We start from the raw sequence: 26,571 nt of genomic DNA, 5'->3' as shown, positions 1-26,571 counted from the left end.
TTTTTCATAGAATTAGTTTATAGAATTGTATGATTAGCATGTTTGGTCTATGGAGTCAACCCGGGATTATGTTTTATCATAATTAGTAAGCAAGGTGGTTAGCGGAAACAATAATTGCTATTTTTCTGAAATTTTTTTCAAAACATTACGAGGCCAAACTGTGCAATTTGTGAATTGAAGGGGATTCCACAACCAGAACGCTTCCTTAGTTTATCTTATGATCTGCCGTTTTTTTATTGTTTCGACAAGTGTTAAAACTTTTTGTCTAGTGCCCACTTTGGCCTCGTAATCAAAAACTTCAAGAAACAAACCTTACATTTTTAACATCTCTGGAGTCAAAAGAAGTGATATGTTAGCTCTTTTTGAGCTAAAAACTGCTTTCAAACAATTCTAGTTTCTAACAAAAAGTCATAAATTTTCAAAGCAAAGAACAGAATTGCCCAAAATTTTATCTTGTATTGGAAGTGGAAAAAGTTTTTAAGCTCAAAATACATCTGGAAATTATTAACTTGTTTTTTTTTCTCGAAAAAGTTTCTTACGACCCACCCATCAAAATGCAATACACAAAAGTACAGAAATATTTATACTTTTTCAAAGTTACGCATTGAACGTTTTTACTGAGGCGATATATCATAAACCGAAATTGTTAATATGAAAGAGAAAATGACATTATTTCACTCAGATTGGGTACTTTTACAAATTACAGAACTCTCAATTATACTAAAAACAGTTTCAATTAAAATAAAACAAATGTTTTTTGAAAGTAAGTTATTATTTGACCATTCTGTGAACAAAGTTGCTTACGGAGGAAAAGGTCTGTAACCCGGTTGCAACTCCATTGCTGCTCACAAGGATAATTAGTAGCAATCGCTTGAAGCACAAAATAAGTACATGCTTTAGAATGTAAGCCGACAAACCCCCATCTAGATGATATGGCTGGTTATTCCAAAAAAAATATGAAAACCAAAGTTATGAAAACCACAAACCCGAAAAAGTTTAGGTGAAAACATTTTTAGCCAATATCGCTCAGGTGGTTTTATTTGAATTATCAAGAAATTGGGCAAGTCAGCTAGCATTTGAGCGTGACAGCTACTGAACGTATTTCTTACACCTTTTTTAAAACTGTCTACGGAGTAAGACGACTTCAATTCGTTTCTGTAAAATTGTTGTTGTGAACCTGAACTCTCGTAGCAACTTCCGATGCGTCAAGTTCAAATTAAGTCAAACTGGCCAAAAACGTCTTATACTTTATCGCGATATGACTTCAAAGCTTTCAACTTATTAAACAAGGTTCCATGCAGCTAAAACATGTCCGTTTGTTGAGTCTGAAAAACCAAATTAGGCGAAACTTTTGTTTCTAGGGAAACGTTTTTCGGGACATTTTTTTCATGAACCATCCTCAACCTTGGTCAGGTAGGTGACCTTCAGAATTATTTATCGCTATCGCAAAATCTTTTCACTGGCTTTCGGTAGATAATACGGCTCAACGAGTTTTTTCGAGCTAAGGGCTGTAAGATTGCTCTCTAAAAGAGCCGTCTTGATTGACCAATAGTATCCTGACAAGTGTCTCTTCTTAGAGAAATTGATTGAAAACTTAAATTGCAAACTAAAGCATCAATTACAGATAGCATGCAAGATAAATCGCCAATAAATTTATTATATGTCAATCACTTCAAACTCAGAAATTATCGGGTTTAGTTTTGGTAATTATCTAGCATCTTAATTTGGTTATTTAATTGTTAGTAATTAATAATTTTGAATTAATTTATGTTGACAATAATATTTAGAATGTTTTATTTTAAATTAACATTTAAGTTTAGATGTTGCTTTCTTTTCTCTTTATAGCACAGATTATTGTTTAAAAACTCAGGCAACGCAATCGAGTCTTTCAACTTGATTTTTTTTATCAATGTTTTGGTCATACTCATTTTTGTTCATAAATTTCCCTTCATAAAGGAATTGTTCGCGTCTTAATTTAATATCTTGTCATCAGTAAGTTCAGGTGGAAGTCATGACACTTGTTTGTTTTCAAGTTCCGATGACGAGGAAGGGCGATCCAGGGACGTGTTCGTTGTTCCATTTCACAACCAGTACGTGGTCTCCCGGCTGGGCGGGGCGAAAGCGCACGTCGTAGCGACAGTTGCCCAAGTGTTTCACTAGAATCTCATCCGCCGGCAGAGTCGGTCCACGACAGCCAATCAGCAACATCGACTCACCTGTAGTAGCAAAATCGGATTTACTTCATTGCAGTTAAAAACTAATTTTCACGGAGGAGCAAAAATGGCATTTTATCATTCCAAGCAATAGGCTTTCCAATCTCTTTCCAAAGGCCGAGGGGCATTTAATTGCTTTGTAAGTTGCGTAAAAAAGCGTTCAATGAGAATGACCGATTGCAGCAATCTCGAAAATACGTCTGTTGGCCTAACTTATATCAAGCTCGCACCCTCAATGCTGGATTCATATGATGACAACGCGTTTTGTGTCTCTATTCGTTCAATTTTTAGCACAAACCTGCATTGGAGGCGTCCACTTGGAAACTGTTCATGATGCTGCACTGGGCCCTCTTCAGAGCGGGACCCCGACACACCACCTGGGCGGCGTCTGCGGCCGATGTCTTCTCGGCTACTTTGCAGATGGCGGCGTTATCACTGAAGTTATATCTGGTCTTTGCCACCGTGTCTACTGTGACTACTTCTTGCTGCATTATGTACTCCTCGGCAGCATAGCCAGGCAGGGTAGGTCCTAAGTTTAACGTTTAACTTAAAATTAACCTGTAAGATTACGATCTAAACAATATATAAGCCTGAAAACAATTTATCATTTGTTCAACTCAAAAATGATGCATTTTCACTCAATCTGACTTGAAGTTATTATGTTTAATCAGTGAAAGATAGTTAACTAACCAGTGACGCTGGCCTTGAATGGGGATCCGTAGATGTGGTATGGTCCTGCATACTTGATCGTGATGACATATTCTCCCGGCACGTGTGGAGTGTACCTGGAAAAGTTTATAAATCCCTCTTCAAAACTGTCCGCACTCTTGGAATGGCTGCTCCTTAGAATTCGCAACCAACAGAAACGAGCTCAAAATTTAAAGTTATACCACTAAATATCATTTAGATTCAAGTTAATAATCTTTCCATAAAAATGGACTTTCTGCTCAAGTTAAGACTTTTAAATGAAAGTACGGGCAAAAATTAATATTCAGTTAAGTTAAAAATTTAAGTTAAAAATCAATGAAAAAGCAGAAAAATGGTAAAGCTTATGAGATTTTTTTTTTGAATAAATCATGGATAACTCAGCGCTGTTTAAGGCTAAAATATGAGAGCCTACATGAGAGCCTACATCGTCAATGAGTATCGCTAAGTTTCCATTGATCAGCAGCAAAGAGACTATTGGAGAGACTTGAACCCAAGATGATTGAGAGTGACGCCGCATATAAAATACAAGTCATGCAGCATATACTTTGTGGTAATTTGTAGCAAAAAAGTTCGAATTTACGTATACGCATCTAAAATCAAAGCTCAACCGAGATGAAAACTCAGAAACTTTTCTTAATTGCCCCCTGAAAAGAGTAGTACATTATGACTTAAGTATAGATTTCGTAATGTAAAGCCACCCGATTTGGTGTATGTCCTACCTGACAGAGTATCCCTCCTCCACTTCCTTGCAGTCCATAGTGACCCTCGAGGGTCCGTCCACAGTTACTTGAAGAGTACCCTTGCCCGCATTGCACGTGTTTACCACAAAGTCACACGACTTGCCTGAAATTAGTTTAAGTGTTCATAGCACTCGAAACAAAAAAAACGAATGCTTTAACCAATCAAATCAAATGTCATACAACCAGCTCGATCACTGACGAGTTATCTAACGTACAAATAGAAAACTTGATATTCTCACTGAAAATCTCTTCTCCCTATTCTGAAAATGACTCCCTGAAAATCGCTATAGTAGTTCCTAAATTCTCGCGAGGATAACTTGGTTAAAAACTATATAGTTTGATTTTTATTCATCACTCCATTGGAAGTATCAATAACCCTCTGGGATCAATGACACTGTTACAAGAGTGAATCAAAGAATTCCTTCAAAGCCTCCTTGTTTGAAATCCTATTCCCAGTTTAAGAAGTTAGGAGGCTATACTTTGGAACAGGCGCGGATCTAGCGTCCGCCCCCTCTAGATCTGCTACTGCTCTAGACCACGATGTGCTGGAATACTGTAACCCACTATTACCGACCTGTCTCTCCCTGGTAGAGTCCGGGTCCATCCGCAAACACTCTAGTCGCATCTCCCCTCGCAGCCCCCACTTTGAAGAGGAATGGACTGCCGGGCACATGTGCACCCCACACGTACACGTCCACTCTGTGGTCTCCGTTCTCGACCGGGATGAACTTGATCGAGTAGTTGCCTGGAATTTTACCCATATAGGAAAAACGATCTTAAAAAACTTTTACAATTAACGTTTTTTCCGTGTTGAAATTCCGTATTAGCAACAATTAAATTTAAAGTCATGCGAATTCTTTTGCGTAGTGAATGAAACTGAACCATGAAAAATTTCGATCATTCAAACCGTTATTTTTTCAAATTAAGGCTTTTATTCGAAATCGATCCATACTCAAAGCGTGAGAAGGCATGATAGTTAGGTTAAGCTGCTTGCTCAGAAATTTATCATAAAAAAGTTCTTCTCATCGAGTTTTGAAAGCCTCTTACAAGCAAATAATAAATTGAGGTTTGGTTGATCGATGGTTAGGCTACCTTGGTTGTCGATCTTTTGCACCTCGCAGGGAACTTCTCTTCCAGAAGGACAGATGAGACGTGCCTCGATCTCCCTCGCATTGTGCACGTTCGGCAGAGTGATCACGAAAGAAGCGGGCTCCTCTGGTGCAAATCCTGAAACATAGAAATTTTATTTTTCAGGTAATACTCTCAGGTACGAAAGTTTGCAGTCACGAATCGATTGGAGCGCGCGAGTACAACTGCCCAGCCGCTTAATGTAATAATTTTTAAATGAGTTCACTGTACTTGGGAGTGGTGCTATGGTGCTATGGTGCGCTTCGGTATCAACTCGGGTAAACTCGGAAATAGTTCAATTAAGAAAACATGCTCAAACCGTTTAAGATTTCAAACAAGGATAGCCGGTTACTGCGCAAGTAGCACAGATTTTTTTGATCATTGTCTTATAAAATACAGCAAATTTTTTTCCAAATAAACGTGGCAAGAAATTAGTCGTTTTTTCGACGTGGTGTGTTAAAAGGTAGAATTGGTTTTGCAGAAAAATGACTAAAAAAATCAAATGAAAAAATTATGGGGCAAAAGCCAATTAAAAAAGGCTATTGCAAGCCTGCTCCCTCACTTTATTTGCTCGAGTTTGGACAAAAAAATCAAAAAGTGCAAACCAGCTTTAATGTGATATCTATCTCTGTTGCAGCGCAAATGTAAGCTAGAGTATAAATGCATATAAATGAAAAATGGACATTTAGAATGCAGCATGCAGGTATGCTCCAATTACATAAAACGCTTTTTTCATGTTTTAAAAAATACAAAAAACGCAAACACAAAACGCTTTTTTCAAGTTCTACAAAAAATACATAAAACGCATAAAACGCTTTTTTCACGTTTTTTTTTTTCAATCAAGCATTGTTTTTTGCGAGTTGTGTCATAAAAAGATCTGACAAATACCAAAAACTTAGGCATATTTGACGGTCATAGTCAAAAAAGGCAAATCGAGTAACGCTTTTAGTCAAAAAAGACAAAAAAACTTAAATTCAAAAAAAAATCTTATTCGAGTAACGCTTTTAGTCAAAAAAGACAAAAAAACTTAAATTCAAAAAAAAATCTTATTCGAGTAACGCTTTTAGTCAAAAAAGACAAAAAAACTTAAATTCAAAAAAAAACAATTATTCGTTTTTTTTGTAGGAATTGTTTTGAAATTTTAAGTTTTTATTCCAAAGATGGCACTCAAGAAATTTCAAATATTAATTTTACTAGAGTTCAGCTAAGGTTTTATGGCTTATTCTTTTATAATGAGCCTGCTCGCTTGCTTTCCTCGCTCGAAAATCTACTAAAACCCAAAATTTTGATTTGAAAACCTGATTTTGCGTGGAAACAAAAAGAAGGAAAAAAACTAAAGCACACCCGAATGCAATAATCCTCCCCATTTTCAATGGTCGGAACAAAAATATATGGCGTTAATGAGTGAACTTCACGGAGATCTTTCGATTGACTTTTTAGATAAAACTCATATGTGCTTTTGTGATTGAAGAGCGTAACTTGCCTTCTTTTTAGCATATGAACATAATCTGAACTCAAAATGAAATCCAAATAAAAAACCGCAAATTTTTAGACAAAAACAGCAATATCTAAATTAATGATTTCACTTTGTTCGTAGGGACTTAGTTCGCTAATATCAATAATTACAATGCATGAGTTGTGCTGACCTGTGTCTGGCTGGGGGAAGACTGACTGAGATCCAGGCACCACCTGTACTCGGAAGGGGGAGTCGGGGATGTGCTGGTCATTGAACTTCACATTCACCTGGTATTCCCCTGACAAACATCAACAAAAACACTATCACAATTCTACTTGAAATAAATTTAGGCGTTGAACACATTGACAGATAAGTTAAAACAAATCTAACATTTTGACAATCATAAACAGTGGCATTTGTTGGGACTTGAAATTGATCTTTTAGTAAGTTTTCAAGGTCCAGTTAAACTGTCCAGACTTCTCATTTTGAAATGAAATCATGGCGACTCACCGGGTAGCGTGGGGTAGAATAGTATGTTGCAACTGCCGTCCTTGTTGTCCTCTAGTTCGATGTCAGTCTTGGCGGGACCCTCCACTGCCACCGAGAGGGATCCGGCGCCTGCCTCCCGAGTCAAAATCACAAACTCCGCCGGCTGGTTCACTTCTCCAAACTGCAGACCAGGCCCGTATGCCTTCACAGCACTCGCGCCCTGCGAACAAAAACAATTGCAAACTTTTGCTCGTATAGTAACAGTCATCTTCAAGTGTGAGCTTTATTGGATAACCGTTCTGCCAACGACAAATCTTTACTGTCATTTCATATTCATTCATCAATACACATGCGCATTGAATTGAAGTCTTTTTCATTATAAAAAATTAAAGTTTTCCCTGAGCTTTAGTGCAGTATTGTAAATAATCATAACTGTCATGAAGAATCGATTTTATCATATTTCAGAAAAACAAGAACTGAACAATTTCTGTGGATTGATTTATCTCCGGGCTGGCGTTCAAAGAGCCACAAGATGAATTTGCCGAAACAGCCAAGCGTATTAGGTTGGCGAAAATTGAACTTTCAATTGATTATTGATTCATAATTTTTTTTTGTAATATGATGATCCTAGTTTTCTATTTACGCAAGCAATATCGCGTCTTCTATGACAAAAATTAGGTGCGTTTTCACGCAATTTCACGCTAACTTCGGCTTTGTCGGGCCTTCTGAAAAGCTACATGCTATTGTTGTGAGCCTGGCGTAGAAATTTTGCCAGAAATAACAAAACAACAATCAACAAAATATATGCCCAAAACATAATTTTTTATTTGTACTGCGTCCTTCTCGTCAAAATTAAAAAAACTTGCGAGTTTTTTTAAAATAAAACATGACGCGTCGGTACCTGGTCATCCATGGGTCCGACTGTGAACTGGAAGGGGGAGCCCTGTACCTCCCTGTCTAGATGGAACACGTGCACCTGGTGAATGCCGTACTCCGAAGGAGTGAACGACACATGGAACTTATTACGACTGTCAGACCCAACAGTTGCCGGCTCCTGCTTGCCAGATGGACTGATCACCTAAAACACGCACGCAACAGCGCATTACGACTAGCTCGCCCTACCGATGGAAGCGTCGGAGACCACGAAGCAGTGAAAGAGACAACTAAGAAATATTTAACTTGAGAAGTCTGACGTATTTAAAAACAAAAAAAATGTCTTGCTTGCAGGGGTGGATTTAGGGGGAGGGAAATGTGGCAGACGCTCCCCCCCCCCCCCCTCAGGGACGACCCCCTGCCGCCCCAAAGGGCCCCCTTTGGTACTTTGTAAGAAATCCATTTTTGGCCGACCAACCCTAAAATTTTTCTTAAGGCGCCTTTGGCGCCAATATATACTAACTTTGAGGGGGAGCGCGCGTCTAAAGTTTCCAAAAAGTGCCCAAAAACAAAAAACTGCTTTTTGACCTGTTTTTTCAAAAATATTTGCCTGCCGCGCGGAAAATTTGCCCAAAACAGCGTCTTTTTAGTGCTTTAGGAGAGCTCGGAAAATCAATTTGGTCGACCTAAAAAAAAGGTCGTCAAAATTTTCGACAATTTTTTGAAAATCCGCACCCCCCCCCCCCACCCCTAGAGAAAATCCTAGATCCGACCCTACTTGTTTGTAACATAAATAATTTCATTCGTATTAGCCAAGATTTTCATCAAAAATAATTTAGCTAGTTTCATATATCACGTTTTTTTTTCACGATTAAACATGATTATAATTGAAGGAAAAAATCAATTTATACCAATCCGAGCTTTATCAAGTGTGAAGCCCACCTGTGCTCGCATGTCCTCTGGATTGGCCCCTGGAAGAGTGAGTGACAGTTCGCAGCTGTTGCCTACATCAGCCAGCTGGCTGTTGCTCTTCCTAGTCTTGGATGTCTTCTCAGTGTACCTCAGATCTCCCATCTCGCCAGTGACGACGACGCTGAAGGGGCTGCCGGGCACGTGTCTCTCTCCGTACTTGATGTTGAGCGTGTACTCGCCAGGCTCCGTCGGCATATAGCTCACTTCGCAGTAGCCGTTCTCAGTATCTGTGCAGTCTAGATTGGCTTGACTGGGACCCTCCATCGACAGAGACAAGTTGGAGTATCCTAATATAAAATTTCTAACTCGCATGACAACATTCTGAAAAATTTCTGAACTTTAGCTTTGAAGTTAAAGGATGCATCGTTTAAAATTTGATGCTCTGATGCGTTCTGTTATCAATTCTGATATTGAAAAGTGGTCGGTCGTTATTCAAACCTTTTTTTAATACAAAATAAAAATCTGGAATTCTAATGAGAAATAAAGTCGCATCTTCATTCATCAACGCACATCGCATAAGGAGAACGAGTAAACAAACCTGCGTCTGACATGTCGATGTTGAACTTTGCCTTGTGGTTGGCCACAGCACGGGTGGTGCCTGGACCCCACACTCGCACCCTTGACGCGTCTCCTATCTCGGCCGGACTGACATTGATGCGGAAGGGACTGTTGGGGATGTGAGATCCCTGCTTGTACACATTCACCAGGTGTTCCCCTACCTCCTTCGGGGTGAACGAAACTCCTGCAACATATCACAAAAGAGTTGTTTCCGCTCCAAAAATATATATTCTCACTTAAGTATTCGCACTTTGAAATGGTATTATAGACAGGGGAAACTAATCAAAAAACGCGCCGAGCCAAAACAAGTTTATATTTTGAGATTGCTCTTTCAGATTGTCGTTTTTCTAACCGATGCTTCCGTTCGGCATTCTCATCAGCTTGCATGGCTCCTCGGGACCATTTGCAGTCTTGATGGTCGATGTCAGAACTGAGATGTCTGGCTCCGAGATCTTCAATGTCACCTTGCTCTCGGATCCCATTGGGATGAAAGCCTGCTTTGAGGGTGCGAATGGGTCAATGACCTTGGAGGTGAAGGGTGACCCATAGACTGGTTTTCCATCGAAGAAGATTTCTACTACATACTCCCCGGGTGCCGTGGGAGTGAACTGACACGTGCATGTTCCGTCTCCATTATCTTCGCAATTGACTTCAACTCGCGATGGTCCTTGCACGGATACCTTCAAACCACCTAAAAAAAATTAATACAATTTTCACGAAATTAAAAACTTCATAACGAAAACCAAACCGCAAATGTAAAAGCGAAGAGAATATAAGTTAGGTATTATCTGTGAAAGCAAAATCTTAAGACTGATTCGAAGAAAACCATAGAAATGTTAGAAAAAATTTTCTCGCAACAATTCATTTCTATTACTGGCCATTTTTCTTCAATGGAAACAAATCAAGAACACCTGCAAACGTAAGTGAAAGGCTAAAGCATGATAAATGAGAAACTAAAAGATTGAGTAAAAATAACACAAGCTGAAAAGTTAGATGAGAAGTTGGTTTTTTGTCTTATCACGTGACCTACCTCCTGCAAGCACAATTTTACAAGAAAGTTAACTTTGGAAATAACGTCGTTTCAAAAGAAACAAAAAATTAATTTTGAAATAAGCAAAACTTGATTTTCGTTCTTTTAATTTTCTTGCGGTTCCACATTATTTTGTCGCGAAAATTTTGATAATATCAGGCTTTAAAAAGTCATCTAAGTTATTCGTTAGCACGCCATTTCTCGATACGAAAATTTGAAAAACAAAGCTTTGGTGTCTTGACAAATTAGTTGTTATGATTGGTCCCACTATCTCTATATTTTGACGAGAAAGCAGAAACATTGAGTCTGTGACTCGAACCTTCAAAATTAAGGTACTTGCACACACGCGTTTTTTACCAAACCTTCCAAGGCGTAAGTTAAAACGTCGTTTTTGGCGTGTTTTGACATCTTTTAACAAACCGTAAGTGCTTTGCCATATGTTTTGAACAATTTCGAGCCGTTGTTTTTCGAATAATTGCCCTATTTTTTCATTGTTTGGAAGGTACCTATTGATCCATTGGCCCCTTAAATTCCTGAAAAGTTTCTATTCATAACAATTAGGACTTGGTATTAGCTATGAAAAGAGGAAACACAAACGAAAAAAAAAATCAAATTCAAAGCTTTATCAACTAATAATTTTTCCAAAAATATCCGTAACAAGTAAAATGGCAGTCGAAAGATTCAAAGTTTTGTCCTGGTACCACTTTTCTTGCTACTTTCTGCGCTCCAATGCGCAAATCTCAAAAAATGACATAAATACGCCTATCTCGGCTATTTTGGTGGTGGTTTGGGAAATCGGAAACTGGCGCGGACACTTCTGTTCTGTAATGGAAAGCAGAAATGAAACAGCTCAAAAGTGATCGACTGGATCTAAATACGATTCTGAATATCAAACTTCAATCACTAAATGTCGCGCTCTTAAATTATATTAGGCCGAAAAAAACCACCAATTTGCCGCACGACCTAAATGACGCTTTGCATTTTTTGATACCTTCTGTGATATAACTGACGTTTAGATGATCATTTAAGTTTAATTGATGATTTTTCACACCACTTCATACACAGAGGTGAAACTACTCGGCAAAAACCGCAGATAAGTGAAGTGAAAAACATACAAAAGTATGCCATCATACAATACTTAGACAAAGAGAATCGAATGTACCTTTGGTTTGAAAAAATTTCCCGTAAACTTGCATTCTGATACCTGATTTTTCGCGCAGAAAAATTTAAAAAACCATCCAGAAAGAAAGGAAAAAATGGCTCCAATAGTGGAAACTTCAAAAGAGTAGTTTTTTCACTTTCTATTTGATCACTTAAAATTGTAACCAAACGATCGGAAAAGAAAAAGTTGGGGGCAACATCAACATCGATTTAGTCGTGAATGAATAAATTAATGATTAATTTTCACACCTGGTCCCTTGGCTTGTTTGGTTGAGACGGTGAAGAAGCAAGGCTGGTCCACAAGTCCAGCAGTCAGTCCCGGACCATAGGCCGACACTTTGCCCTCCCTTATCTGATCAACGTTGAAGAAGAACGGGTTGTCTGAAAAGAAGCACATACTCATTACAGCTCTTTTACTCTTTTAAATGTCCCAGAACGAAACCTAGTGCGATGCAAAAAAAAACAGCTGGCACAGGGCGAATGGGCGTTTTTCAAAATTAGCAATACAGAGAAGGAAAAAAATAAAACTGAAAAAAGTTAGTAATTTAAATATATAAAAGTTATAATATATATCCTGAACATTGTGAATATACAAGTTGTATTGCAATCAAAAAATCCGAATCAGTCCAAATTCGAAAAAAAATCATAAAGAAGATAGCTACTAAACGGTCATCTTCAAAATCGACCGTGTTTCTTCACAACATTATAGACCAGAAATCAACAGCGTGTGCAAGTCACTGACCAAAAATGTATTGAGCATTAATTGTTAAAAACATATTTAGAAACGAGCAGGGAAAATGAAAAAGATGAACAAAAAATGCGTCATTTAGTTAGTTGAACTAACTCTAATTTCGGATTTTATCAGTAAATTAACAATTATTAAACCGCTACCCATTTTTCTGATTGAAACGGGCAGTGGAAACATGGTGACAAGAAAAAACTAGTGACTGGATAGACGGGATAATTAACTTGAGAAATTGATTTTTTGTTTTGTTTAAAGTCAGGTTTCTCCTTTATCAAAATGTTCACTTCTCTGACCTTATAGTTTAGAGTTATTAAATCATAAGCGTTAATGGGGTTCTGGAAACATGAGATTTGACTTTGTGAAATGCAAAAACTTTTTCTAGCAAAAGCAGTTCGTGGTCGCTAAAGAATGGAAGATTCCCAAAACCGGACTTCTCGATTGAACAATTAACCTAAAAATTGGCACGGTAGTTTTCGAGTAAGCCAAACAGTTTCCGGAACACTGTTAAATGAAGGTCAAAATTTTTTTCAAAAAGTAATTGGGCGTAGCCAATTATTTAAATATACTTTCAAAATTTGTTGTTTCGATTAAACGTATGATATCAGATTTGGCAGGACAGTTAACAAAAAAAATCAAAAACGGTCAATAAATCAAAAATTTGACATTTCACAGAGTCATAGCTGCTTTTATGCATCAAAACTTCTAATTTCTATTGAGCACAAAAACTCAGATATGTGAACGTAGTGTAGTTATCACAAAAAAAGTTTCAAAAAACGGTTAAAAACAAAATTTTGTGTAGAGAAATTTGGAACTACTCGTCTATGCAAAGGCTCTTTCTACAACCCTTTCTTAAGACTTAGCATAAAATATCAAATATGGTAGGGTAGTTTTCGAGAATATACGGGCACCATAAGCTTTCGTGTTAAAGGATTTGAGCGTAGCCACCTAAGCAGGGGAACTTTCCAACACGTGTTTTATTCACTGAAACCAAATGCCAGATCTAGGAGGGTAGTTTTTTGGGGAAAATGTCGGTCAAATAGTCCCCCGCAGACTTTTTCCAAGGCTGTCGATATAAGGGTGGAGAAAAACGAGACTAGGGAAAGTTGCAAACACATATGGGAGTAGGCAGTTTATCACTGATACCCCGGTTTTTGAAAATCAAGAGATTGTTCTTGAGAAAACTTTTAAGCTAACAAAGCTTGCTCGTCGAGCTTCCCGGATAAACCCATTCGCTTCATCGTGAAATGAAGCTTCCATAAAAATAAAAAAAAATTCTCAATGAAAAACAATAAAAATCCCAATCCCATACATCTTCGGTTTATCTGTTTTATCAAATAGAAATTCTCGGCAAACAAGCTAAGCGAAACATTTAAACTTTAAATTAGCAACGGAAAAGAAGTTCGAGTCGGAAACGAAGCCGACAATTTTTGAGTAGACACCGGTTGAACCGTAAAAAAATTGGTTTTCTAATTTTTTTTTTTAAGTTTGAAGTCCCATTGAAACTACAAAAAACTTGATACCATGATACTTGCTTACAGCACAAAAATTCCGTGATGTGGCATTTAAGCCGACAAACTTTGAGCAGAAAACGAAAGTTCAAAAAATATTTTTATTCCGGAAATTTTTTTTCAAGGAAAATTTCTTTTCAATTGCCGCAGACAAATTAAAAAAACAAGGTCCAGCCGGAATTCAAATACCAGACCGTAGGATGCAAAGGCGTCCGCCTTACCTCTAGAAGTTGTAAGATTCAATAAAATAGCAAGTTGAAAATTTGCAAAAAAAATTAATTCGGGAAAAAATGTAAATCTAGTTCCCGATTACCATACATTTGCTTTTGCAAGTGTCAATATATTGTATTGATTAGCAATTTTTGTTATAAAAATCAAAAAGAATTGAAAGTCATCAAATTGAAACATTAACTTGCAACATGAATTAAAAATGGTTCCGAAATTGGCATTTTTACTTTGGTTTCTAAAAAAACGTTTCGCGGATTTTTCTAGTTATTAAAATACACATTTATTATGAAAACCCGATAAAACCCAAAAATGAATGATTTATTTCGATCCATAAACTTGAACGCTTAGAAATAAGTCTATGAGAAAGCTTTTGAAGTCGATAGCAGTAACTATCGAGATTAAATTTGAGCAAACATCAATCATGATCATCTCGGCTGCGCATAGAATTTTCATAATGATGAAGTTCGGAGATGTGGACAAAAAGTAACATGATACATCTTCGTACCCATCTGCAAATAAGTATAAATCATTGAGGACTGTAAATAATTGAAAGCTAATTCACTCTTTAAGGTAAATAAACCGAAAAAAATATCTTATCGTGATTTACAAATACAATAAATAATTTCAATCAACTTCCACACAGAGACTTTGAATCAACTTCCACTCATAGAGATGAAGCGAAGCTTTTCACCATTTGTGATGCTGCACAACAAATATATCATGGCAAGCTAGCCGACAGAAAATAAGACGAAAGCCACTAATTTCGGAAACTTATTTTGCAATAGTGCCGAAAAAATTTAATCAAACGAAAAACAATTATTATACTAGTCACTATTACTGGAAAAACGAATAGTTTAAGCATAAATTGAATAACTTTAATCAATTCATATTTTTGATACAAAAAAACTTGATCAAATTACACAATTAAAGTTTGATTTATTAATTTTTGAAGCCCGTTTAAACAAAAAGTTGTCTGTTGTTCTGCTCTTGGACCATTCATCTCATTGACTGGCCACCGACAAAAGTGTTCGCTTAAAAGCTTAATAAAAAATGACAAATGGTTTGGTGATTCAATAAACCAATATGTTTGTATACAAAAACTCTTATGTTCCGATTTGACAACATTCCCTACCCGGATTGACAAAAAATGCTTGTAGTACAATTTTCATTTATGAAAAAAAGGCTTATCGTACATTTCTATACAATTTCATTGAATATAAAAACTGAACGAAAACAGCGCGATAAGCATAGTTTCCATTAATAAAATTGCATAACTCGCATTTTTTTAATTAATGGAATTGTACGACTAGCATTTTTCTCAAGTCCATCAATCTTTGATATCTTTGAAAAACTTTGAAGAATCTTTTTAAAATGATTTTAGAAAATTTTGGCTGTTTTGGATTTCAAAATAATTTTGGCCTTCCAATTGAAGATTTCTTGAAACAAAACTGAAATTTTCTAGAACTCTCGGTGGAAAAAATAAAATTTTGATTCCTATTTAAATGAAAACTATACGTAATTCAATTTAAAATACCTTAAAAAATATCTTGACTTTTTTAACAACTTTTCTTTCGGTTCAAACAATGCTTTCTACAAAAATTCCATAAATAGAAATTGTATGATAAGCGTTTTTTCTACAGAAGACTCCGTGTATGGAAAAATAGGATAAGCTTTTTCAGTGAACCCAGAGGTCTATGAAGGTCAAGTGTAATAAATTTTAAAAAAACAAGGATAGCAGGTTAGTGTGCAAGCAAGTGGCTCAGAATGTTCCGACCATAGTCTTAGAAAACTACAACAAAATTTTTCCAAATTATTGTCGTTTTTTTTCCGACCTGGTGCGATAAAAGGAGCTGAGCAATTGTATTATCGAGAATCATTGTAAAATAAGCAAAATAAAAAACAATTTTTTTTAGAAAAATTTATTGAAAAATGAAAAAAAAAACGCATAGTTTTTCAAGTTTTGCAGTTTTTTGAATTGCAGAAAATTTTGATTCTAAAAAGGCGCTAAAATACTAGAAGTAAACTAACGTTACTCAAGTAAACTAAGTCTTAACATTTTAAATTAAGCTATTGAAAGCTTTTAAACAGTTCAAATAAGACTGCTCGCTCGCTTCGTTCGCTCGAAACAAAACGAAAAATCAAAAATTTTGAACCGGTTTTTCTCGACACGGGGAAAAAAATTTGAAATTTTTAATGTGATTCGAATCACGACAGTAGGGGCTTTGATATATCACTCAACCCAGTCTGATGATTATTTGTGGTACCTGATTTTGTGTGGAAAACGAAAAAAAGTTAAAACCCCCGAATACAAAGTTCCTCCCCATTTTCAATGGTTGGAACAACTATACATTTTAAATTTAACCATGCTTAAAACCTTAAGCTAACGTTTTTGAAACAAACTTATTTTTTTTATCTCAATGGACGTTGATTTCAAACTTTGCAAAAGATATTAATTTGAATCTTAAACTTTCATTTTACATGAAAGTTCCTTAGAAAAATTTGAAAATCATAAATAAAAAAACCTGTTTGGTTTTCAATTGTTTGAAAATAAAAAACTTACTTCAGAATTTGATGTTTAAATTAAATAATTTACGATGGTGACAGCAAGCTTAAATGTTGCTGACTAAGAAAGATGTTTACAGGAAGAAGTCTAGTTTCAAGCTGTAAGGCAATTGATTTAGTAAGTGTAAGCATCATCTGCTGAAGTTTAAACAAGTATTCTTATGTTATTGAGAACGTGTTTTAACTCACCTTTAGCGTCTTTTCCTTTCTGTTTCAAATTCAGCAAATGTTTTCCCAGCTCAGAGGGCTTGTACTGGACAGACACTGTGCCGTCGTGGTTATCAACAATCTTAGGCACTGCTTTTCTTCTAGACGGGGTGATGACCTCACCAGTAACAGGGGTTCCAGGTGCCGCTTCTCCGTCCGTTGGAACGACTAGATCGCAAGGAGTCATTTGACCGAGCTCAGGCGCAGGCGATGCTCCATGAGGTCCTCGAGGGCCGAGTCCAAATCCAGGCGCTGTGTTGTGGGGTCGCTTAGAACTGGGAGAAACGCCATCTTCGTCAACATATGGGTCATTGGGATTTTGTCCTGGCCCAGGCCATTTGCCACCGGGTCCCTGCGGTTTGCCGTAGGGACTTTTTCCACCGGGGCTACCGGGTGCAAGAGGTCTACCGTCAGGTCCAAGAGGATTACCGTAAGGATCCTTTCCGCCTGCTCCACTAGGTCTACCGCCAGGACCAAGAGGATTGCCGTAAGGATCTTTGCCACCCGGGCCTAGAGGTCTACCATCAGGCCCAAGAGGATTACCGTAAGGATCTTTGCCACCTGGTCCGCCGGGCCCTAAAGGTCTACCGTCAGGCCCAAGAGGTCTGCCATGAGGGTCTTTGCCACCCGGACTACCGGGCCCAAGAGGTCTACCGTCAGGCCCAAGAGGGTTACCGTACGGGTCTTTGCCACCCGGGGCTAGAGGTCTTCCATCAGGTCCTAGAGGTCTTCCATCGGGTCCCAGAGGGTTACCATAAGGATCTTTACCACCCGGACCGCCGGGGCCGAGAGGCCTACCGTCAGGTCCAATAGGGTTGCCGTAAGGGTCTTTGGCACCCGGGCCTAGAGGTCTTCCATCAGGTCCAAGAGGTCTACCATAAGGATCTTTGCCACCCGGGCCTGGTCTTCCATCGGGTCCCAGAGGGTTACCGTAAGGATCTTTGCCACCCGGGCCTAGAGGTTTTCCATCAGGTCCTAGAGGTCTACCATACGGATCTTTGCCACTCGGGCCTATAGGTCTTCCATCAGGTCCAAGAGGGTTGCCGTAAGGATCTTTGTCACCCGGGCCTAGAGGTCTTCCATCAGGTCCAAGAGGGTTACCGTAAGGATCTTTGCCACCTGGGCCTAGAGGTCTTCCATCAGGTCCAAGAGGGTTACCGTAAGGATCTTTGCCCCCTGGTCCCTGAGGGCCACCATGAGGACTTCGTCCACCAGGCGCGGTATTATACGGTTTCCTCGAATCGGGAGTGATTCCATCTTCGTCAACATAAGGATCATTCAAATTTTTGCCTGGACCAGGCCATTTACCGCCTGGTCCCTGTGGGCCACCAGGTCCTTGAGGCTTACCATAGGGATCTTTGCCACCCGGCCCGAGAGGTCTACCATCAGGTCCAAGAGGGTTGCCGTAAGGATCTTTGCCACCCGGGCCAAGAGGTCTACCGTCGGGTCCTAGAGGGTTGCCGTAAGGGTCTTTGCCACCTGGACCACCGGGTCCGAGAGGTCTACCGTCGGGTCCTAGAGGGTTGCCATAAGGGTCTTTGCCACCTGGACCACCGGGTCCGAGAGGTCTACCGTCGGGTCCTAGAGGGTTGCCATAAGGGTCTTTGCCACCTGGACCACCGGGTCCGAGAGGTCTACCGTCGGGTCCTAGAGGGTTGCCATAAGGGTCTTTGCCACCCGGGCCAAGAGGTCTACCGTCGGGTCCTAGAGGGTTGCCGTAAGGGTCTTTGCCACCTGGACCACCGGGTCCGAGAGGTCTACCGTCAGGTCCAAGTGGGTTGCCGTAAGGGTCTTTGCGACCCGGTCCACCGGGTCCAAGAGGTCTTCCGTCAGGTCCAAGAGGGTTGCCGTAAGGATCCGTTGGTGAGAATGGCTTGCCTGATTGAATGTTAGGCCGTTGGCCTGAAGGAAGTAGTGGTTCTCCAATATCGGGTTGGTCGCCCGATGGTGTGCCATAGGGACTTTTGCCAGGTGGGCCATAGGGACTTTTAACTCCTTGTGGGCCATCTGGTGTATGTGGACCACCAAATGGTCTTTTACCACCGGGACTTTTAGGGTCACCAAATCCCTGTGGTCGCCCATAAGGATCCTTTCCTCCAGGTCCAAGGGGATTGCCATATGGATCTTTTTCACCCGGTGATAGAGGGTTGCCGTAAGGATCTCTGCCACCCGGTACAAGAGGTTTGCCATCTGGTCCAAGAGGGTTTCCATAAGGGTCTTTGCCACCCGGGCCGAGAGGTTTGCCGTCTGGTCCCAGGGGTCTGCCGTATGGGTCTTTTCCACCCGGGCCAAGAGGTTTGCCATCTGGTCCAAGAGGGTTGCCGTAAGGGTCTTTGCCACCTGGGCCGAGAGGTTTGCCGTCTGGTCCCAAGGGCCTGCCGTATGGGTCTTTTCCACCCGGGCCAAGAGGTTTGCCATCTGGTCCAAGAGGGTTGCCGTAAGGGTCTTTGCCACCTGGGCCGAGAGGTTTGCCGTCTGGTCCCAGGGGCCTGCCGTATGGGTCTTTTCCACCCGGGCCAAGAGGTTTGCCATCTGGTCCAATAGGGTTGCCGTAAGGGTCTTTGCCACCTGGGCCGAGAGGTTTGTCGTCTGGTCCCAGGGGCCTGCCGTATGGATCTTTTCCACCCGGGCCAAAAGGTTTGCCGTCTGGTCCAAGAGGGTTGCCGTAAGGGTCTTTTCCACCAGGTCCGAGGGGTTTACCATCTGGTCCCAATGGTCTTCCATACGGATCTTTGCCTCCTGGTCCTTTTCCACCAGGGCCTTGGGGTCCTCTGAAGGGATCTTTTGAACCCGGTCCTCTGCCTTGTGGACCCTTTTTCCCAGGTCCATGCTCCGGAAAAGGTTTATTTGGATTGTAGTTTGGACTCAAAGAAGAAGGAGTGATAGGCTCATCAAACTCGGGGTCTTCTCCGGGTTTGTTTGGGTCTCTGGGGTCAAATGGTTTTTTCTGTTGAAAGTTCGGTTTAACTTTCGATGCAGCAATTGGATCATCAACGAAGTCTGCATCGTCGTCGCTGGCCTAAGCGGTTCAAAAAAGTGTGCCAAAATACACAACAAACAACAATTTCAAATAAACCTAACTGAGAAGAAACGAAAACCTATCAGCGTTCAGGAATGTGAACAGGAGTAAATTTGCAACCGACAAAAGCCTCCCGGAAAAAGTCAAAAACTCAAAAAAAAAACGTTTTCTAAGTTCCAACAAAAAAAGAACTGAGCTGCTTCAGCAGAGAAAACTCCAGCTGCCTTTTTCCGATTAAAACATTTATCTCAGATTTGGCAGAGTAGTTTTTCAGAAAATTGAAGTTTACAAAACACGGGCAAAACTTCAAAATAAATTGTCAATTTAATGAGGCGATATATTCAGAAATTAGGGCAAATCAGATGTGCAGAGAAAGTTTGCAAAACCTGTTTTTTCAATCTCATTAACTCGGGTTTGGCAGGGTGTTTTTCAGAGAAGTCAGAATGTTTTTAAAAAAAACGTTCAAAATTTCTAAATTGGCCAATTTCTATGGCAATTACATTTTTACATACCAAAAATTGAGCATAGCCATTTACCAATGAGAAATCCTAACACTGGTTTTTGCGATTGGATCCTTAGATTTGGCAAGGTAGATTCAAGAAAATGAAAAGTTTCCAAAAAACGATTTAATTTTCAAAATTTGAACATTTTCCAGGTTCCAACACCAAACTTTTTCTACAAAACTAAAATCATAGCAACTTATGTATGGTTCACCCTCGAAAAAATTTCTTCTATTTAATCCCTAAATTTCACTTTTGGCAGGGCAGTTTCCGAGACAAAAACAAAAGCATGGGTAAAAAAAATCCAGAAAATTTCGAAAGCTGAAGACTTTTCAACAGCAACTCAAAAAAAAATCAGTTTCATATATTATATATCCCATATATTTTCATCATACCTATTTTTATCAAACAAATACTAGCCACCAATAAACCAGATACCAAAACAATGCTATGCAGCAAAAGTAAAACAGATAAGAAAAGCTAAAGTGTCATTTTTACGAGCACTTTTTTGCGACTATGTTTAAAAAAAAAAGCGGATACTGTGAAGACACTACACTCCGCTTCAGAAAAAACCGTTGCTGCATCAATTCTGGTAACTAGCTACATATCAGAGCTTCAGGAAAAAAATATTCTTAAGTTCATTTTGAAGGTGATAACTTTGTTTAGCCAAATAGCAAAAATTTCATTTTATAATTTGAATGAAAATTATATAGTTTCTAAAACAAGATTTCTTCAATATTTCGACAATATTTCAACAAAAAAACGGTTTTGTTATTGGCCGTAAATTCAGTCGGAACATGAAGGGTTTTGCTTTGATATGTGAGCCGCCTTGTTACAACTACCTCTCGTAATTGAAATCAATCCAATGGAAATGAAGAGCCAACTTTTTCTAACATTAGTTTTCAAAAAAAACGCAATTCAAATCGGATTGAACATTTGAACATCCCTTGGCTGTCCAATTACACACTGAACATGGCAGTCAATTACGCCATTTTAATTTATCGTTCAAATTTCCGAAGAAAGTGTCTAAATGTTTGTGCTCATCAGGGTTTCTTTCTCCTAACAAATTTTGACTTTTGATCAACCAAATTTTTGATGGAATTTTTACACAGAGGCGAAACTGAGCTTCGCACCACTTGCAATACAAAAACAGAAAACCAGTAAGTTGAAAAAAAGTGAATTGAAAACTCTGCAGCAAAATTCTCGCCACCTATTTCTTCGACTAAAATCTCAATCTCAGATTTGGCAGGGTATTTTGCGAAAAAATCAAAAAGTTTCCAAAAATTGGTCCCAAAAACAAACTTGACTCCTCCAAATGCTATAAATTGTTTCTACATAAATAAAAGCGTACCAAATTATTCAGCAAAAATTTATAAAATTTGTTTTTCCTATTGATTCTGGAAGAGTGATTTTTTGAGAACAGTCAAAAAATTTCAGAAAAAAATGGTCAACGTTTCTAATTTTTGACGTTTCACACTGCGCACAAAAATGAAAAAAGTTGCTAATGCAAGGAGAGTTTTTGAAACCGTTTATTTCGATTAATGTTTTGACATCAGATTTGGCAGAGAAACTTTCGATAAAAGAAACAAAGTTACCAAAAAACTACCAAAAACTCAAACAATTTTGATTTCTCCGAGAACTAAACATATTGTCTAGAGAAAGTAGAGAAGAGCCGCTTATGCTGAAAACCTTGTCATAACCTTTTTTCTAGATAAAATTCGAAAGTCAAAATATGAGAGGGTAGTTTTTGAGAAAAATGTGAAAACTTCAAAAAATATATCTTAACTATCAAAAATTTTTTGAGTTCTCAACCTTTTTTGACTAAAATTTGGACGTAGACGTTTGTTGTAGAATTTACTACCACTACTTGATCTTAACATTGAAATCTTAATCTCATATTTGGCACGGTTGTCTGAGAAAAAAATTCAAAAAAATGAGTCAAATATTCACCACGTTTATCTTTTCGAAGTTGTTTGAAGGTAGAGTAAAATTAGAAAAAACTAAAAATTATGCAGACAATTAACATAAAAGCCGGTCTTTCATTGCTGCCAATTTTTCACAGTGAAGAAGAGGTCAAGAAAAATTAAAACTTCAGCGATAGTGAAAAAAATTCCGAAGCGTCTCAGAAAATTCAGGAAATTTAAAAATACTAATTCATAACACCTGATTGTCTCCAACAAAAAATTTTTGCGCTCGAATCTTGCAATAACACTTAAGCCGAAACCGTTCTATGAAAAAAAATGTTTTTTAATTAAACCATTTAAAAATCAGACTTGGAAAACCGAACCAGACTTGGAAAACCCAAGTTACAGAGCTTCCAATTTTAAAAAACTCTGAAATCAAAATCCATGTTTTACCAGATAAGCCAATAAAAAACAGTACAAAATAATACAAATTCAATTTAAAATGGGAAATCAAACCGATGGAAATTCAGCCAAAAACCACGAACCCGAAAAAAAAACTCAACCTTTTTTATCGTGAAAATGATTTCAAAAAAATTAACCCCAGAAGTTGACTACATCAATTTACTACCTAAACAAAGGTAGTTCCCTTCACTTTTTGAAATGAAATTGAGCATTTCATGAAATTTACCATTCATACGAAACTGACCATTCTGTGAACAGTCTTATTTACGGGGGAAAAAACTAAGTGTCCGATTGCAATTCCTTTGCTTATTGTTGTGCTGAGATCAAATTTAAACACAGAAGTGAAGCTGCGCTTCGCAAGCATATGCAAGAACACGACCAAAAAGCAGCTCTATCAAATTACATACAAAAAAAAAGAAATAAGCCTCGAATTTGCAAAAACTCGAGGCTTGGCAAAAACTCCAATTAGCAAAAATCTGCGACCTAGCAAACTTGAGTCTCACGCACTAATCATTCAGCCACGGATGCTTAAAATCCCCAAAAAACTAGCCACCAACAACGCAGCTACATTTGCTAAAAAATTGCCAATTCGATGCAGCAAAAGTAGCAGCAAGTACAAAAAGGTACAATTTTGCATGTAGTAAATTGCAAATCATAAAGCCACATTATGCATAAATTATGCATTTCAAAAAATTGCGAAATATAGTGAGAACGAAAATTTCTGAAATCGGGATTTTTTTTATTGTTATGTTGTTTGGAACAATAAGCTTCCTTCGGTTCACTTGATGAATTAAAAATGCATTAACTGTATAAACTTATAACTTTCGAATGTCAAAGCACATGTTAAGCTGTAAAAGTGCAACAAATTACCAATCATTTTGTATTGCCAATTCGATGCAGCCAATATTGTTGCTTTAAGTCGCAATAAAGTTCGAAACAATATTTGCGACTTAGATTGTAAAAAAAAAGAAAGTTTAAACTATAACACATTGCTTCACAAGTGTAATCAATGATTTGCCCTAAAGTGTAAATGACCAGTCGCAAAAGACCTGTGATGATTTTTCGTAAAGTTGGGGGAATTTAATTATTGCTATTTTGGCCAACTTGGGATAATTAAAGTAGGATATATTTTGTGCTAACAACGAGTAATCAGAGATTTAATCCTTCTTAGAAATCGTTCTAAAATGAATTGATCTACTTTTTGGTCTACTTAATACTTTTCTTCGTGCAAAACATATCACTTTCTACTTTACATAGCGTTTGAGAGTTAAATACAAAGGGATATTTTTTTCAATAAAAATCAAAAATAAATGTTTTGAAATTGTCATCGATTTTTAAAGCGAATACTAACAATTTTCCATAAATCTGAAAATGCAGCCGGAATATTCAGCGCTTCGCCCTGATACCAGCAGTCTAGTAATGTCTGAGAATCCGCTGTAAAAACCTTCGCTGAAATTTTTGGCTTGCATCGAAAAAGTAGTAAAAGCATAGTCTGTTTGCACAGCACTAACCGACTTGCTGTTTTCAACACTATCGATTTTGCAAAACAAGTATTGCGTCCTAAATCACAAAAAAAGTTGATAAAAGCATGTAATTTATACGTACCAAAACTTTGTATGGCGATCCCTTGACGTGGTTTCCTCCAAACTTGACGTTGAGCTGGTAAGTGCCGACCATGATGGGTCTGAACTTGCACTCGTAAAGCTTGGCGTTCGGAGTCTGTACTTGAGACACATATACAGGATACCTGCGTCCGTCGGGTCCGTCCGCCGAGCAGGTGATGTTTCCGAGACCTCCCTTGGTTGCATCGACAGTAAAAGGATAGTCCACGTTGACAGGTATGATTTGCTTGATTTCTAAAATTGAAAAAGATAAAAATATTTTGCTGTTAGCCTTAAAATTATCTCAGCTTTGCCGGCATGCTTCAAATTTAAGATTGAGAAGCAGACAAAAGCATGGCTGGAAATAAACACAAAACTTACCAGGTGCTATGACTTCAGGCGCGTTTCCGGTGGGTTGCGACTGGATTGTGAAAGGTGACTCTGGTACCGGCTGGCCTCCGTAGACAACGCTGACATTGTGAGGTCCCACGTCCTCCGGCACCCAATGCACAGTGAAGGTAAGGTCATCGTTGTCGGAAACATGGATGGGAAGTTCCCTGTTCTCGGGATCCTGAAAAATAAAAGTTGCATAAATCAAAGAACCATCAAAATAAAAGTAAATATACGTAAATACGCAGCAGGATTAATGGTTAAATTTTGCCGCGAATCAGACGTCACATCTGAAGATCTGCATCAATTGAACATGGCCAATAGACAGTTTTGGCTTTCGAGTTTCAAATAGGAAAATATGCTCTGAAAATTACTGACAAAAAAAAACAAAAAAATAGAAAAATTCATTTGCTTTATAACGTCTTAACATTTTGAATCGCGAAAATTTTATTTGCCAATGAAATTTTTCGTGAACTCACGTTTTTCTATTTTTGGCAGCAACGATTAAAATTATGGTACTTACGGTAACTTCGCAACGAAGAGGCGCCTCTCCTGCTTCAGACGCATCCACGAAGAATTGTTGCGGCTCACTTGCCAAGACTGTCGCCGGAGTGTCTACAGTAGGAGATCCTAGAGGACTCCTCGGATCTTTCTGGGGTTTCAAGCCAAACACCTTGACCTTTTTCGGGTCGGGTTTGTTCAGCAACGCGTGCTCGCTCGGGTAAATCATGGCATGGAAAGGCGAGTCCGGTATTAGTTCGTCTTCGTATTTGATCGTTATGTTGTACTCGCCCGGTTTTGTCGGCAGGTACGCCAACGAACAAGTGCCGTCTTTGTTGTCCTTGAATGTCGTCTTGGCTTCGGAGGGACCCTCGATGTAGACTCCAAGGGATCCAGGCCCCGCATTTTTGCTGTAGACTGAAAAAAAATAAACATTTGCCTTTTTTCTTCTGGTTTCGTAGAAACAAACTCCAGCTATGTGAGCTCAACTTAATGTTTTCTGCTACTAGTACCTTCTACGAAATTGCAGTTTGTAACAATAAATAGAATATATGTTTTTCAATTTGAAATGATGCTGTTTTATTCATGCAAACTTAAATTTATACTGTACGACGTCAGTTTTTTTAAATAACTTGTTCTTCTATTTCTGCCTCAGTTTTTTTCCAAAAAGAGCCTTTTTGCACTTCGCGAAACTTCAGTTAGCAGAAATGTTGCCAATTAGTAAAAATTGTTTTTACAACAAGCTATTGAAAGGTTCAGGGAAATAGCTCGCTTCATCCCTCTTCTCCTCTGAAAAACAAGGGAAAATATCATCTTTCTATTTTTAAATGACCGCTGCCAGAAATCGTTTTTTCTCGCTTTTATTTTATTTTTTTTCGTCTAAATCCCACGCTTTTGCTTGCGTCAATGAAAATCGCTGGAATTTTTTGATTCTAGTAAATGTCACCAAGCAAATTCCAAAGCTACAATTTGTGATGAGAAATTACGCAAGGAAAAAATTTACGCATTGTATGATGTCAAAAAGAACGTCCTACTCAGCCTAAACAAATTTAAGAATCAGCCAAAAATTATTAAATTGATAACGTATTGAATTAAATTATTAAATTGATTTATGTAGAAAAATCGGCCGTTTTGGCCATCGTCCACTAGAACATTACGGCTAATTTAGTAGTTTCTAGTTACTTTTCTGAGCACTCCAGTAGCGTTTATAACTTAGGAATGTGGAATAATTATCAAGCAAATCAGATATGTTTGTACCTGTAAAGTAGGCTTCCTTGTTCATAACTCCCTCTTTCAGACCAGGTCCGTCTGCGTACACTCTGGTGGCATCTCTACCCTTGATGGCGTTGATCTTGAAGGGACTGTCGGGGATCTGTGCTCCCTGGTACATGACCTCAATGCTATGAGGACCCATCTCCTTGACCACGTATCTAGAAACAACCAAAGAGTCTACCGCAACTTATCGCAACCATTATGGTCCAAAAAATCTTATCAATTACAAAATTGAAAAAGAATCAACATATTTTCAGCTTCACATTGTTAATGTTGTGAGTTTTGGGAAAGTTTTGTAAAACGTTCATGATTTACAAAACTTTCATTCAAAGCATCAGCCAAGG

The 26,571-nt window shown here is 38.4% G+C and overlaps 2 protein-coding genes across 6 annotated transcripts in view; one reads left to right on the top strand and one right to left on the bottom strand.

Annotated features, from left to right (window-relative positions):
• LOC134840136 (uncharacterized) overlaps nt 1-26,571 on the top strand; it is a 274,304-nt gene that overhangs the window by 106,684 nt on the left and 141,049 nt on the right. The window lies entirely within an intron of this gene.
• Nucleotides 1,583-26,571, bottom strand: part of LOC134839327 (filamin-A-like) — a 58,704-nt gene continuing 33,715 nt past the window's right edge. For 4 of the 5 annotated variants that reach the window (XM_063854835.1, XM_063854837.1, XM_063854836.1 and 1 more), the window contains 18 exons: nt 26,213-26,385; nt 24,978-25,372; nt 24,446-24,635; nt 24,069-24,319; nt 16,561-19,597; nt 11,577-11,709; nt 9,490-9,830; nt 9,118-9,321; nt 8,550-8,866; nt 7,636-7,812; nt 6,756-6,954; nt 6,436-6,543; nt 4,754-4,888; nt 4,236-4,406; nt 3,641-3,764; nt 2,904-2,998; nt 2,512-2,742; nt 1,583-2,216 (listed from right to left, as the gene is read on the bottom strand). In XM_063854835.1, coding sequence (XP_063710905.1) covers nt 2,029-2,216; nt 2,512-2,742; nt 2,904-2,998; nt 3,641-3,764; nt 4,236-4,406; nt 4,754-4,888; nt 6,436-6,543; nt 6,756-6,954; nt 7,636-7,812; nt 8,550-8,866; nt 9,118-9,321; nt 9,490-9,830; nt 11,577-11,709; nt 16,561-19,597; nt 24,069-24,319; nt 24,446-24,635; nt 24,978-25,372; nt 26,213-26,385 — 6,469 coding nt within the window. In that variant the 3' untranslated portion in view covers nt 1,583-2,028. The remainder of the gene's footprint in view (nt 2,217-2,511; nt 2,743-2,903; nt 2,999-3,640; nt 3,765-4,235; nt 4,407-4,753; nt 4,889-6,435; nt 6,544-6,755; nt 6,955-7,635; nt 7,813-8,549; nt 8,867-9,117; nt 9,322-9,489; nt 9,831-11,576; nt 11,710-16,560; nt 19,598-24,068; nt 24,320-24,445; nt 24,636-24,977; nt 25,373-26,212; nt 26,386-26,571) is intronic. The other variant, XM_063854833.1, reaches the window with a different exon arrangement.

The sequence above is a fragment of the Symsagittifera roscoffensis genome, chromosome 2 (genome assembly GCF_963678635.1).
Source record: "Symsagittifera roscoffensis chromosome 2, txSymRosc1.1, whole genome shotgun sequence".
In the NCBI taxonomy this organism is placed as follows: Eukaryota; Metazoa; Xenacoelomorpha; order Acoela; family Convolutidae; genus Symsagittifera; species Symsagittifera roscoffensis.
The sequence above is the reverse complement of the archived record's forward strand: the minus strand, read 5'-3'. Positions and strand labels throughout refer to the sequence as shown.